The sequence below is a fragment of the Hydra vulgaris genome, chromosome 13, assembly GCF_038396675.1.
Source record: "Hydra vulgaris chromosome 13, alternate assembly HydraT2T_AEP".
NCBI lineage: Eukaryota > Metazoa > Cnidaria > Hydrozoa > Anthoathecata > Hydridae > Hydra > Hydra vulgaris.
This window is the reverse complement of record NC_088932.1, coordinates 49,018,464-49,034,277: the sequence shown is the minus strand read 5'-3', so window position 1 is coordinate 49,034,277 and position 15,814 is coordinate 49,018,464. Positions and strand designations below refer to the sequence as shown.

The window sequence follows — 15,814 nt, the reverse complement described above, 5'->3', positions numbered from 1 at the left end:
TTTTTTAGGTTTATATACTAAATTTAAATTTTTGTTATGTGATTTGACTAAATTTAAAAGTAAAAATTAAATTTTCTATTAAAATCAAAAGATTTAGGGTTTAAACTTTAGTTTATCAAATTATATAATAATTTAAATTCTCATTATTTTTTCAAAATTCTTTTCAACAAACGATTTTTTTAGTCTTATAAAATTACCCCTACTGAACACCCACATCCCCTGAAGCTTTCAACATCTCTGCCAATATACCAGAAGGACTAGCAGTTTTGCCTACTTCAGCATTCTGAATAGCTAATTTCACTTCACTTCTTGTTCACTACACTCCATCCGAACTCTTCATTTAGCAATTTTTCGTAATGAACCATCCACCTTGTTTTTACCTCAACTTTATTTGTAAGTGTTTTTTCATTACCCCTTTAATACAATCTTTTCCAAAAATATCTTTATTTTTTTTAACCAAAGCTAGTGAAATGTTTTTTGGAAATTTCTTTCAAACACAACTATTGCAGCCATAAGTTTTTTGTTTTAAATTGAAAAGTGACACTTCTTTGATTCTATTAAGTGCAGAAGTGTGCGCTTCTTTGACTCTATTGAGTATAAAAGTGTGCCCTTCTGTTGTAAGCAACAGGTTTATAAGAGATGTAGTTATATACAATGTTCTCTTAAGCTTGTTGTGTAAAAAATATGTTTTCGGTGATTACATCCATTATTGCACTTCTCTTGCTGCTTAAAATAAAGTGAAGAACTTTGATAAGGACTAAAGTATGATCAGTTGAATCACAAGCTATGGCAAATGTTTTTAATTTCAAAATATAATACAAATGACGAACCGAAGTTTGCTTGTTTTTCCATCAGACAATTTAAACTTCATTTTCATTGTAAAAGTTAACAACTGCTTGAACAAGTCTAAGAAAGCTTTGAACATGCTAAAAATGGACATGGATTTTCTCTACAAAAACAACTAATTAACGAACTTCAGCTTGGTTTTCATTGGCTAGAAATTGTTTCTAAAACTTTTTTGAATGCTTTTGATGATGATCTCTTTGAGATTAATATATAAGTTTTCTTTTCAAAGCATGACTTTTTTTAAATTCTTAGTTACGCTTTAAAACTTTTTACGAGGATTGCCTTTTCATTTTTCTCGACACCTCTTAGATCTTTCTCTGGAAATTTTTTTCTTTCTTTCAGGACTTCGAAAAACTTGATTGGCTTAATATTCTCTATAACATTTTTTTCTTGCTTTAATTTTGAATCCATTTCTTAAAAGGCATACACAATATTTGAATACTTCACAAATATTTACTGATTGCATTTTACAACTTTAAAATGCAAAGACAAACTTAATCGATAGAAAACCACAAGCAAATATAAATTTTAAAAAAATATTTGATTTCCTTAAATTTTTAACACAATATTTTTAAAACACTAACTATCTCTTTGCCTGAGTTCAGTGATTCAACAGTTTTTAAACTATCATTACAAGTTAATCTAATAAGATTTAAAAAATTTTCTTTGCCAAGTAACAGTAAATTTCTTTTTTATCAAAGGATTTCTAACAAATCCTGCCTTATAACTTAGTTTCAAATTAATAATTAAACTTTTCTATCTTTAAGTTCAGTAACATAACCTTTTTTTTGCAGACGTGTATGTGACAAAAAAGCACTTATATTAATTTAAAAATCCTCAAGTTTTTTATTCAAGTCATATATTTAATATTAAAGAACCTTTTAAATAAAACTATGGCTTTATTTTGTTATAAATGTAGCAAAGTATGGCCTCAAGTTTCAGTCACTTTTCCAAAATAAAAAAACTACTAACATTGAGGAAACTTAATTCTCTCAGTTTAAATATTTTCTACTCTAAACTTATTTTAACAGAAGTTTCAAGGTTTTTAAAATATAATTAAAGAAAAAAGGTTTTATAAAAAGCAATTTTTCAAATACTAAACACTTCTCTTCCATCCTGGAAATAGCCATCTATATAGGACTTAATATGATAATAACAATGATAACTATAATAACAAAAATAATAATAATAATAATAATAACAATAAGGTAACGCGTTAAAAAGGTCATAGCGTCCCAGAGTAAATATCTTATTTAAGTTTTAGAAATAGCCATATGTATAGGACCTAATATGAAGATAACAATGATAACTATAATAATAATAGCAATAAGGTAATGCGTTAAAAAGGTCCCAGCGTCCCAGAGTAAATATCTTATTTAAGTTTTGCAATGTGCTCTTCTACGTAAAATGCTGGAGGCTGGTCTTACATTCTATTAGGCTTGCCTGCAGCCATATATGGCATCAATGGGAATAAAAAATATCTGGGAACTTTCTTTTACTTTTTTATTGTAATGATCAACTTTTTATTTGAAATCAACTTTCACAGGGTGAAAATTTGATATGCAGTATTTAATTACAGACATTTCTGCATCATCAAAATCATTGAAACTTTTTGTTAGAATCTTCCATTGTTGTAACGCGCGAATTGTGAAAACGAAAGTAAATTTATCGTAAATATTCTAAAATTTGATTTTCAGGGTATTAATCAAAAAACAGATTTTTAAGTGAATTTTTAATGTATTTATAATTTACGAAAAAATTCGGATATTTTTCTCAAAAAAATATACACTGTACCATTACAATATTACATAATTAGTACGCTGTACTATTACTAGTACAATTACTTTGTAAACTGCCTCAGCTAGTGTAGCAGCTTGTTGTTTAAGTTACATAATTTTTGTTTATAAATTTTTTAAGTATGTGAAATCTAAAGAAGTTTGTTAGCCTACTATAGTTATGTTCCATTGCTATAGCATAACATACTTTATTGTATACATTTTATCGCACACGGGGTAACTTTAAATAAGATTTAAAGTAACCCCACTACATAGATATTCAAAATTATGAAGCAACTTGAAAATTTCCTTTGTCATATATGTACAATATATAATATTATTATGAATAAAAATTAAAATACCATGTGTATAAACAGACACACACACACACACACACACACACACACACACACACACACACACACATATATATATTTATATATATATATATATATATATATATATTTATATATATATATATATATATATATATATATATATATATATATATATATATATATATATGTCTGTGTGTGCCTGTGTGTACATACTTTTTTTACAGAACACTAATAAATTTTAAATCTTGTATAAAAAATATGTCATATAATATGTGTGTACAATGTTGTGTCGAATTAAATTTGTTGAAAGTACTGTTATTCATATTTAAATCTTTTTATGTTTAGCATACTATCCCACATTTATACGAAAAAAAAATTATACAAGGCAGTATATAAATTATACTGAGTGCCAATTTTCAAATTTTATGGTAACAAAAAACATAAGATGAAAATATAATTAGAAGTTCTTTATCTAAATTAAAAATTGGGTGCAAGTTGCCACTTTGTATAACAAAGTTTAAAAACTTAATCCGAAAACACATGGAAAATCCATAGTTTAAAAACTATGAATTTTCCATGTGTTTTCGGATTAAGTTTTTAAACTTTGTAAAATTACAAATATGCAAAAATTAGTGGTTGTACAATATGCTATGTTATGTCAATTATGTTTAGTACCTCTTGTCAAATTGTCTCCAGTTATATCTATAAAGCTGACCATTTATGGACAACATAAATCGAGCAGCAGCGGTTAGAGTTCTCGCTCAGAACCCAGAAGTCCGAGGTTCGACGCCAGCTCTAGCTCAAAAAGTGACATTGGTAAGGAAGGAGGCTGGAACTTCCGTTAAATGCTCTCCCGCGGTGCTCTGTGATAAGACCGTAAAGACTTCTGGGAACACCTAAATAACTATAAAATAAAAAAAAAACAAGGCCCGAAATTGGACCACCTAATGTACAATACAATTAAAGTCAGGACAATTTGATTCTCTTCACTTTTTTGACTGGTTTGTTATTGTTTTTTTGTCGAATTGTAGGAGCTAAAGTTCCTATTTGTTATAATCTAAGCAATCTTTACAATGAAAGGGGATTTACTTAAGAAAATAGTATCTTGTTGCGAAAAAACTAGTATCTTGTTATATAACTGGTAACTCTACCCATTTATTGCAATCTCTTGATGTTGCATTTTATGGACCTCTTAAAAAGTATTAGAGGAAAATACTTGATCAATCGAAAAGTTTTTGTTCCAAAAAAGAAAAGAAAATAATAAATGGGCGTTTGTCATGAAATAATATTATATTATTTTAGCAATGATAAATTCATGTGAAACTAGACTGTTGTTTTTATTAAATTTTAAAACAAAACAATGCGTTTTTAAATAGCTTTTGCTTTTACAAAAAAACGCATTCAAAATTACCCTATTTGTGGAATAACTTTGAATGACTATTTAAATTAATATAATAAAAAATCCTTTTATTTAAAAATTATTTTGAATTTGAAGTATGTAAGAGTCAACCTTAGCCCCTATATTCATTCTGTTAATGTTAAATATTGTCAATAGTGAAGGAAGAGCAAGTAAAAATATCTCAAAAACGTTCAAAGTAACCCCGGTTTATGGTACCACATTTTAATAACTTAGTAAACTTTTCTTGCATACTTCTTTTCTCTCTGTGTAGCACGATTTGCAAAACTAATAGGACCACTGTGTCTATTTTTTTCTAATTTTGAAAAAGACGGTATACATTGTTTTGTTTTTTTGGTAAAAGCGTCTGTTACATTAAATTAAAAATCAACTTTTCCCCAACTTTTGCATGTAGCTTTCGATGTATAACATTTTAATGCAGACTAAAATGTTTTGGTTGTTCCTAACTTAAAAACTACTCTTAGAAAGTGAAGCGTTAATGGTCCAATGCAGTTGCGCTAACTAAGGTGTCGTCCATGAATTACGTCTCGTAAATTTTGACTGTTTTTGACGCGTTGATAAAAAAGGTAAAGTTTTGCAACATTTTGGTTTTCAAATTGATGTTAAGGTTAAAAAATATTTTTTCTCCAAACTATTAGTTTTTTTTATCAAGTTCTCTTTTTAAAGTTAACTATAATAAAGTCTAACATGATCTTTACAAAATATCTTGTTTCAATATACCAGTAAAAAAATTAAAATTAACTGTTAGTTTTGAAATTTATAGGCAACACAAATTATTTTTAACATGTTATAAAACTCTTACAAGTTCGTTTAAAACTCTTCAGATAAAAAATGTAATTTTCACCATCGAAAATAGAAAAATATAACCTTTAATTTTAAACACTTACATTTTTAAAAGGCCCCCTAAATTTGCAAATAAGCCCCCTAGGCTCAGCTCTGCTCAAATATTATATACATATATATATATATATATATATATATATATATATATATATATATATATATATATATATATATATATATATATATATATATATATATATATATATATATATATATATATATATATATATATATATATATATATATATATATATATATATATATATATATATATATATATATATATATATATATATATATATATATATATATATATATATATATCAGGGTGTAAACTAGCACTGTGGAGTCTCTTTAAACGCGGTATTTTCAAATGCTCATAAAATTAAAGTTTCCAATTTAAAAAATTTCATTCTCCTAATAAAGTTTGCTAATCATAAATTAAAGTTTAATAATAGTTCTCAAAATTATAGAAAATTAATTGTTATTAAATACTAATAGAATAATAGTTCTTTTACCGGAATGGGAAGGAAAAAATAATGCGGGCATGCGTTATATATGTTTTAATTTGTCCAAAGTATAACTATGCATGATTACTTCATTATTTTTCCCTTTCCTATCCCATTTCCGTGTAAGAACGGGTGAGTGGAAACTCATCTTAACTGTGAAAACTTGGTTATTCAAAATATTGAGAAGCCGTCTGCGTCAGATACTTACAAAACTTTGATCAATGCGAACTTGATAAGTCTTTTAGTTATTGTTTTCTTTTTTTGTTTGGTGGTTTCCATACCAACTGAATTAGGTGATCGCATTGACTATTTATTTTTTTACTTATCGACATCGACTAAAATCTTTTTTTACCTATCTACTTTTTTTCTCGACTAACTTTTTTAAAAAAACGCCGCTGAAGCTAAAGTTAAATACAAAAAATGTTTTGTATTTAACTTATACTTCAGCGGCGAAAATACTTTTACTTTACAGCTCACTTATATTAAAAGAAGTCCACGTACATTACTGCACGTACATTGCTGCACGTACATTACTGCCCACCAGTGAATATACAGTACATTACTGCACGTACATTACTGCCCACCAGTGAAAAAAATATTTATATTTAAAAGAAAACTCTTAAAATGAAAGCGCCAATGATGTAAGGTTAAAATAAAATCAAATATATAATTCTTAATAATAATAATATTGATTAAAATGATATAAAAATATATAATTCATAATAATCTCTCCCCATCCTTACTCTTTGAGCGTGACGTAACTTATAAAGGACCCCATATGCAAAATGTGCTTGGCAAAACAATACAGGCTGTTTAAGTATTGTCTTACTTACAATAAAGTTGTTTGATTTTCGACGTGGTGAACGGTGGATTTTTGTTTTAAGTGCGCAACTTAAAGTTGAATCTGAAGTTTCTATTAATTATGGGCTTGTCGTCTTTGTTATCTTTAGAAATTTTTCTTTTTTTAATTAAATTTTTGTATATTTCTTTTATGCTCTTAAACAACGTTCCTCTCAAACTCCGCGTATTCTAATCACATTGTTGAGTTTTAAAGGGAGTGACGTTGTTGTTACAATTTTACTTAAATATTCTAAACTTCAACAAAGTCTCAGATTTAAAAATAGTTTTATTTTTTTAAAACCTCCGTAATGTTAAGATTTAATGTTACATTCGTTGTGTATATAGTCTCTTTTTCTTTTATTTTGAACCACGACTGTTTTTAAATTTGCCATTATGTATGGAAAACCTTCGAACTAATTTTTCTTTTATTTAATAGACTTTTTAATGATATATTTTGTCAATTTAAAGTTTATTTCTTTATGTTTAGTATTGATATCGACATAATAAAATTGTAGAATAAAAACGGACATTTTGAGTAGTAAAAAAAATACTAAACATTTTGCGGTGAGTTTTTTTAAAGTTTTCTTTTTTAACTTTTGAGATAAAAACTAAAATCTTATAAATTAAACATTAAGTAAAAAGTCTTATGTACAGTTCTAAAAAAATTCCATTTTTTAAGTTCTAAGTTTTAAAAAATCGCTTTTTTTTAAAAACAGACACTTTGACCATGTCATATTTTGAAACTTTTTACAACTATATCTTTAAAATAATTTTGTTTTTTTTTTGGGGGGGGGGTTACTCGTATTTTTTAAAGCCATTGCAAGATGGGCATTAAAAACTAGTGTGTATTTAATAAATGTTTAATAAACTAGTGTGTATTTAATAAATTTAATAAAAACTAGTGTGTATTTAATAAACTAGTGTGTATTTAATATAAGTTTTTGATATATCATATACAAGCATATATTTACTCGTAAACAGAAGTAGTTATTACTTTCTTTTTTGTACTTTTTGATAAATGTAAAAAAAAAAATTTTTTTACTTTTATAAATCTTTATATTTACCATAATTTTATCTAATAAACAAACAAATTTTAAAACACTTACGGATTTTTGTTTAACTATAGATTTTTTGACATTTTAAGTCGACTTTCAATGCAAATAAAATAATATTTGCTTAATTGCAAAGCAGAGTTTATGCAACTATGAAGCTTTTTTAGCTACATTTTTTAACTTATTCGACAAATTTTAAAAATTGAAAGTTATTGTTATTAAATAAAAGAAATGCAATATTGTATTTAAATAAGAATTATAGACGCACACAAAATACACATATACACCTGTATGTTTGAATATATATATATATATATATATATATATATATATATATATATATATATATATATATATATATATATATATATATATATATTATATATAATAGTAGTTGGAATGGAGTTTGCACTTTTACAAAATTCGATTTTTTGCACTTTTGTTAATTTTGAATCAGAAGCTGCACTATTTTAAAAGTTTATGTTATAACATAACATTGTAACATTATAACATGAATTAGATTATAAATTCCTGTGATTGCAGGCAATTTCGTAACGATTGTCTGAGTCAGGTATTACTGGGTTTTTTTGGTCAGTTTTTTACAAGCTTTTGATTCATCTGCAGATGCTAAAAGAATATTTACATTTAATATTTTACATTCAAACGTTAAAAGTCGAAATAAATTGAGAAAGCAGAAAAACCTTTTCTAAATTATTTTCAAAAAATTTCTTTAATATAAATTATTTCATAACAAAGTATTGGAATCAACAGGTTTATTTGAATGACGCAGTAATAGTTTAACTAAAACCAAGATGTTTATGTGGAAAAATATTTTTTTTGGAAAACGTAAGCTTTGACATTCTGAGTTGAGAACCTAATTTCAATAAAAATTGAAAACAAGAAAAATTGTTCTCGTAACCTTTTTATCTTGTTTATGTTATGATTCGTAAAAATTTACTTCAATTTATCTTTATAATATTGCGGTGTTACGCGAAAAATACAAAAACTTTGTTGTTTTACAACTTTTTTTAAAAATGGTTGCTTTTTTTTTGTTTTTGTTTTTTTTTTAATTTTAAAGCATCTGCAAAAAGATATGTACAAAAAGATTTATGTAAATAGATTTTAGTTTTAATCCACATTTTAAAAAAATCTTGGTTTTAATTTTATCATTTTTTATTATACTTTTATAATTTTATGATTTTTATTATAGTCCTCAATAATTTTGGTATAACATTATTAATAAAAGATTATCTTCCAATAAGTCGTTTACTTAGATTAACATTTTGTAAATATTTGTAAATATTTATGAAATGTTAAAACAACTTTTTTAAGAATATACTCAGTGGACAGTGAGTTCAATACGTTTTATAGACGTCTAAATCACGTCTTGTGCCTACTTGGTATTGTATATTATCTTTTGTGAATTTTTTGCAGGAAAAGATTTGAAGAGTTAAATCAGGTTTGAGCAATCGTTGCGCAGTGGCTAGCGCGCTTGCCTCAGAAGCTAGAGATCTGTGGTTCAACGCCACCTCTGGGCAAGTTTTATAACATTGGTAAAAAAGGAGAACTTCCTTTCAAATACCCTTCCTCGGTGCTCTGTGATGAGACCGTAAGGACTTCTTGATGCACCTAAAATGTTAAAAGAGCATCTAAAAGTTTTATTTTTAAAAATACCACAATTCATAATTTTATTATTTGAAAAATTCAGTATAATGGTTTTATTTATTTTTTAATATTTAGTTGTAAATATATAATATAAGATTTAGAATGTTCTCGTATAAGATATATAATGATCGCAAGGGTAAGAAAAAGTCAGTGTTGCTTAATCGCCAAGTCCCTAAATATAAATGCGTTTTAACTAGAAATAATAGTTAAAAAGCAAAGTTTTGTGGAGAAGTTTGTAAAGGTTGTAAAAACTTGCAAACGTGATAACCAAAATCTTTAAGTTGGGGAGAACGGGGCTAGTTGGCCGCAGGGGTAAGTTGACGAACTGAGTTTATCTTCAGAGCCTTTCGTCAGAAAGTAACAAAAATTACACAGAACCTTCCTAATTGACTATTTCATTATTCATTATAGTATTGTCAAGATTCGCGCATGCGCATGGGAGATATTAAGATTTATGTGTTTTTTGGACAAAAACGTAACTTTTGGAGCACCGTTTCCTTTTTACTTTACATAGAAAATAGCTGGTCGTATAAGAATAAAATTATTGTAAAAGTTCCAGTCACAATTGGTTTGCTTATATCCAGTCAGACTTTTTTTCAAAGTTACCATTTTTCAGGATCTATAGACTGTTTATTGAAAAAAAAACTTTCGGGGTAAGTTGGCTCTTAGCATTTACTATGGAAAAAAAATATATTTTTATAAAATTAATTCTTTTTTTTTTTTTAATTTTTAACAATATTGAAAAAATTTATTCTTATAAAAAAATTAAAAAAAAATTTTTTTTGAGTTTTTTTTTACATATGAAAATGGGCTACTGTTTTGGTTGTTATACGGACTAATATTTGGTACCAGCAAAAAGTAATATTAAATTTTTGAATACAATTGTTGCCAAAATAAATAGTAAAAAAATTTCTATTGTTTTTGCACTTAATAGTACATTAATAATCATTTTTATAGTTTGCGTCAACTTAACCCGTGGTGAGGTTAATTGGCACAAATTTATTTTTTTTGAGGGCCCGGAAAGGCCCCAAGAATTTTTTTTTGTAAATGAATGTAAATTTTTTAAGTTACCCAAATTCATACTTTTTAAGACTACACTTTAATATTTTCAAAAAAATGTACTGATAGGGCTACAGAGCTCATAGAGTAAAAACCGAGCCAACTAGCCCCGGTCTCCCCTACTTACCACAATTTTTATTTGCAATATTCATCATTTTTTGTTTTATACTGTTATTTAGTATTATATATTTTGTTGAAATATAATAATTAGGATGTTTAATTAATTCAATTTTAAGGCTATGGTTTTTTATGTTTATTATTGGGATTTCATATTTTTGGGTTTTTAAAGTAATCTAGCATCTCAACACTAACTGAAACGTAAGAACTAATAATTTTAACAAATCCGAAATTCTGTAACATTTAACAAACCAATCAATGAAACTGATAGGTTTTTAATATTGCTAACACAGCGCAACCTGTTTCTGTTAAAAATGCGTGAAATTTCATTTCACGCATTTCTATCAGTTAGATAGGTTAGACTCATTATTTAAACTAGTACTAGCCGCACTTTTAACTTTAAAGTTTTATATAATAGTAAGTAAAATTTAATTTTACATAACACAATTTTTTTAGTTTATTGATAACTTAAAAGCACATCTATTTAAATCTGAATTTAAAAAAGGTCCTTTTAGAATAAAGTTTTTTTATTAAAAAGATTTTTTTTTAAATAAACCGACCTTTTCATTGCAAAAAAAAAAACAATAGATCCTTTTTTAAAATAGTTTTTAAAAATAACTGATTTTACTTAGGGAAATTTGGTTACCACGCGGAAAAATAAAATTCCAGTTCATTTAAAGAGTTTGTTTAACCCAGTGGGCACGGTACATTTTTAAAACGTTTTTTAGACGTTTTTATAAGGCTTAAACCTAATAAAAACGTCCAAGGAACATTTTAAAAATGTACTGTGCCCACTGGGAAGGCAGAATTGTTTTTTTTTTTGTTTTTGTTTTTTTTTTTAATTTTTTCTTTTTATATTACCGGTTTCATTTATATTTTAAATAATGAAATATTTATTTTTACATCAGTTCCATAAGTGTTTAATATCTAACAGTTATTAAAACATATTTTCTTATTCTGTTTATAAGAAAATTAAAAGATAATTTATCTCATCGGATCTTGGATCCAACTTTCAAACAACCCTACTTTTTTCTACCCTTCACCCTGATTCAAATCTTTTTTTTTTTTTTTGAAAAAACAAAAGCATAATTTCAAAAACTCTATGTACCAAATTTATATAAAGTTTGTTTCCGTTAAACATAAATACTATTGATGTTACGACTTGAACAATTTTTAATTTAATTTTCTAGGTTGAAAAATGAATGCGAACAAAGTAATTCAAACTGTTATTTCCTCGGTGCTTTTGACGTCAGTGGTATTAAACACGACTGCCTGTTATATTATTTTAGTAAAAGTGAAAAGAAAAGAGATAACACATTTGTTTGTTGTCAGTATTTCTATTACGAATTTGTTAGAAACGACGATTGGATTAACACCTCAATTAGTAATGGCCGATGAGTCTTTATTGGAAAGAACTCCGTTATGCATTGTAAGCGCTTTTGCGGTTCTAGGTTTTGCTGTAACCAACATAACTCATTTGACAATACTTTCTTTTATCAGAGCTGTTGCCATAAAATACCCGAGGCGTTGTTTTCAATATCATAAAATGATTTGGTGTAGAGTAACATTAATTTTAGTATGTTATGCGTACGGTTTTTTTTGGGCAACACTTCCTATGATTGGTTGGTCAAAATATGAGCTAGATCTTGATAAAAAACGTTGTTCGTTAGATTGGAAATTAACAAAATCAAATTCTTTTTCTTATATTTTAGCTATTTTTATCTTTTGCAACATTTTACCTGGAATAATCATTGCGTTAACGTTATATTTTAGCGCAAAAGAAATTCGTCACCGAAGAGCTTGCAAGTTTCCTCAAAATAAAAAAACTGATCATTTAGAAAAGGAATATTTTCAAGTTTGTTTTTTATCAGCGTTTGCATATTTTTTCTTTTGGATATCTTACGCCATTGTTGGTGTTTTAACATTGATAAAAATTACTATACCAATGCATTTGGCAACAACCACCGCGCTGTTTTCAAAACTCTCTACTATTTCTAACGTTCTTGTTAATTGTTACGCAATTAAATCCTTCAAAAAACAACTGCTAAACTTAAAGGTAGTTCAAATTATGAAATCGTATCTTCGGGTATTGGTTGTTTGCAAAAAAATATAAAATAAATACCATACTACCAATGTTTATTTATAAAAATAAAAGAAAGAAGAAAATAATGGCGAATTTTAATAAACTTAAACCATAAAAATATTTTGATAAAATTACAATGCTTTATTTAAAAGGTATAAAAAAAAAAAAGATAAAAATAAAATTTGACTTGCTTTAGCTAGTTAATCTCATCTTATCGTTTTAATGTCTGTGATAAACTATTGCAAGAATTTTGATTGTTTAAAGTTGGTATAAAAGTAGGTTTAAAGTGCGTACTTTGTATTCAATTTGATTGTTTTTAATAAAAATTTGATTTTAGCTTAATACTCTGAGTTTTAAATAAAGTGCATTTTAATAGTCACAATTTTTTGAAAGATTTCAAAAGCAAATACAACTTTTAAAAAACAACTTGAACAAACGTAGCGAACAAACGTAGCGAATTCGAAAAAAAAGAAACCCGGCATTAAAAAACTTGTTTTTTTATGAACAAAAGGCTCAATTTCAATATCAATGCTTATTGAATATCATACTGTCACTACTCCTGACGTAATGCAGAAAATACAGCGTACTATTAGTATTTGATATTTAAAATACCACACTCACTATTAATGTTCTTTATATAACTTAATATTCAGTTGTTTAAAAACAATATAATGAAATGTTGCGTTAGCAAAAAAAAAATTAAACAAATTTATACAAGTTTTCCTTGATGAAATCTTTTCAAAGTAGGGGAGAGTGGGGTATTGGCGAACACCTAAGCGGGAATGCGAATTAAAGACACCAGTTATACAAAATTGATCATATTTATTGCTTATCAATTAGTTTAACTACTCAGTCACAAACCCTCAAAAGGAATTTTTAAAAATCTTATTATAAAATAAAAATTTATGCCAGAAATAAAACCATTGGTGTTCGGAATTACCCTGCCTACGTGGGGTAATTCCGAACACATTGGGGGGCAATCACAAGCACTGTTGTGTAATAGCGAATAAAAAGCTAATTGTAATAACTAAGTCTAAAAACTATATTCTGCAACAAAAACAAAAAAAAGGAGTGACTTTATTTCCATAGAAGCTACAACAGAGTGTTACTCAAGAAAAAAGTTGCATAAAATTATCAGAAAAATTTAAAATCAAATTATAGTGAACAACATCCGCAGCTTCATTACACTACTGCACGTCTGGAACTGAGCATAGGATCCCTTCTCAGCAGGTAAAAAAAAATTGTCGAATTTATTTTTTTACAATGTTGTTTTGACCATGTTCGGAGTTACCCCGCGTTCGCCATTACACCACTCTCCCCTACTTTAAATAATAAGATAAAATATTTTCATTATATTGTTTTTACTGTAATATTACACTTAAACTTTCCTGTTATATCCAAGTAACTAAATTTGTTGGAAATTGTCATATATTGCACATTTCCCAAAAATATCACATCCTCAAAAATAAAAAAATAATAATACGGTGTGTTTTACTTTGAGGTATATCTAGTGCGTCGAAAATATTCTTAAACATACAGATGGTGTATTGTGTATTGTGTATTACACAATGTATAAAGTTAATGTATAAAGTTAAACTCAGGCCCGCACAGAGACTTTGTGGTGCCCAGGGTTAATTTTTGTTCGGTGCTCCAAACTTTGGATTTCTGGGTATATTGAATTAAGAATGGATTTCACTGTTTATTTTTTGCATGTCTACTATCACATTACAGTTTAATGAAAACAAAAATTATTTTTGTATTAACTATCGTTGCACATAAACACTTTATATTTGAACTTGTTTATATATGATAAAACGAAAATACAAATACAATTTAAAATGAATGAATACATATTTCATCAAGAAAATGTTAATTATATAGACTAGTCAGATCACACTAATTTTACTTTGCGGGCTTTCTTCTTTGCGAAACTAGAGATGACATACGATAAAGTCTTGGCAAGGTCGTTTTCAATTGAAATCACCATAAGGTTATTAAGGCGTTCTTCAGTCATTGTTGATCGCATTTTGGATTTGATAAGAGCAAGCTTACTTAAAAAGTGCTCTTCTTCAGCCACCAAAATCGGGATTGTATTTAAAAAGCGAAGCAAAATACAGATCGAAGGAAATGTTGATTAAAGACCTTTCTGGTAGATTCTGTCAAGCAACTTGATAGAAGAAAGAGATTCTATTTGTCCAAAAGTATTTGATCGCTCAGGAACATCTAGATGACGGATTTCTTCAATTAACTCCTCTTCTTTTACATCATTTACGTAGAGATTTTCAAGGACTTTGCATTTTTCTTTCTGACTCCATCTCCTTCTAACTTCTGAAGTTTTTCTTCATCATTAGAAGGAGATGGAGAACACCATATGAACGAAAAAATATCTGTCGTATTTTGAGCTGTACCCATTCTGTACCTTATCTGCTGGAGCAGCGTGTTAAGAGAAACTATATAAATTAAATACATTCACCTCAAAACCCTTTGATTCGTCTTCGTGGAAGTAGGCTGTGTTTATTGACTCGCCGTAAAGTGTTTTCTTTTTCCTTGTCCTCTTCTTAACAAAATCATTTTGAAACCTAATCAAAGCTAATCTAGATGCAACCAATTTTGCTACTTAAAGAATTTGGGGCCAGAAGAATGTAATCGGTCAAGATCATTGGTTAGAGTCTTTAAAAACTTTGTCTCGTCATCCAAAGAAATACTTTCTGATTGAAAAAGGAGACAGACATCGTTGAAACATAGGAGAGCCTTGAACCAGAAAGAAGCCAAGATAATGAATTCAAATGATTATATCCACTTTTTGAGTGCCTTAACTAAAGTCAGTTAATAATCTTCTAAACCAAGTTCTTTAAGAAGTTTCAAGGATTTCAGTATTTCTTTTGGTCGTTTCGACAATGGCCGGACAGCCTCTATGCCTACACTCCATCTTGTTTAGAACGTTTGGTAAAGGGACTGCCCAGCTGCCTCAGTCAAAATTTTCAAGCGCATGGGCTACAACTAAAAAAGTTATACAACAATTGGATTTTGCTAAAATAGTTTTTGACTACAGTAGAGGATTCTGCAGAACGAACGCTAGCTAGATTAAGACCATACGCACTGCAAGGCATGAAAAAAGCTTGAGGATTTTTCTCGAGAATGATGGCCTGCACTCTTTTGTATACACCGGACATATTAGTTCCGTTATCATAGCCTAAGCTCCTGCAGTTCTTCAAATCAATTTGACTTTGATCCATAACGTCTATAATCAGCTTCGCAATGTCAGAACCG

General features: G+C 27.6%; 1 protein-coding gene across 2 annotated transcripts in view; it reads left to right on the top strand.

Moving 5' to 3' along the window:
• LOC105847534 (opsin-3) overlaps nt 1-12,801 on the top strand; it is a 45,360-nt gene extending 32,559 nt beyond the window's left edge. The window contains exons 1-2 of one of the 2 annotated variants that reach the window (XM_065815434.1): nt 7,051-7,132; nt 11,652-12,800. In XM_065815434.1, coding sequence (XP_065671506.1) covers nt 11,660-12,574 — 915 coding nt within the window. In that variant the 5' untranslated portion in view covers nt 7,051-7,132; nt 11,652-11,659 and the 3' untranslated portion in view covers nt 12,575-12,800. Of the gene's footprint in view, nt 1-7,050; nt 7,133-11,651 lie in introns of those variants that run through there. The other variant, XM_065815435.1, reaches the window with a different exon arrangement.
• Nucleotides 12,802-15,814: the final 3,013 nt, after the last annotated feature.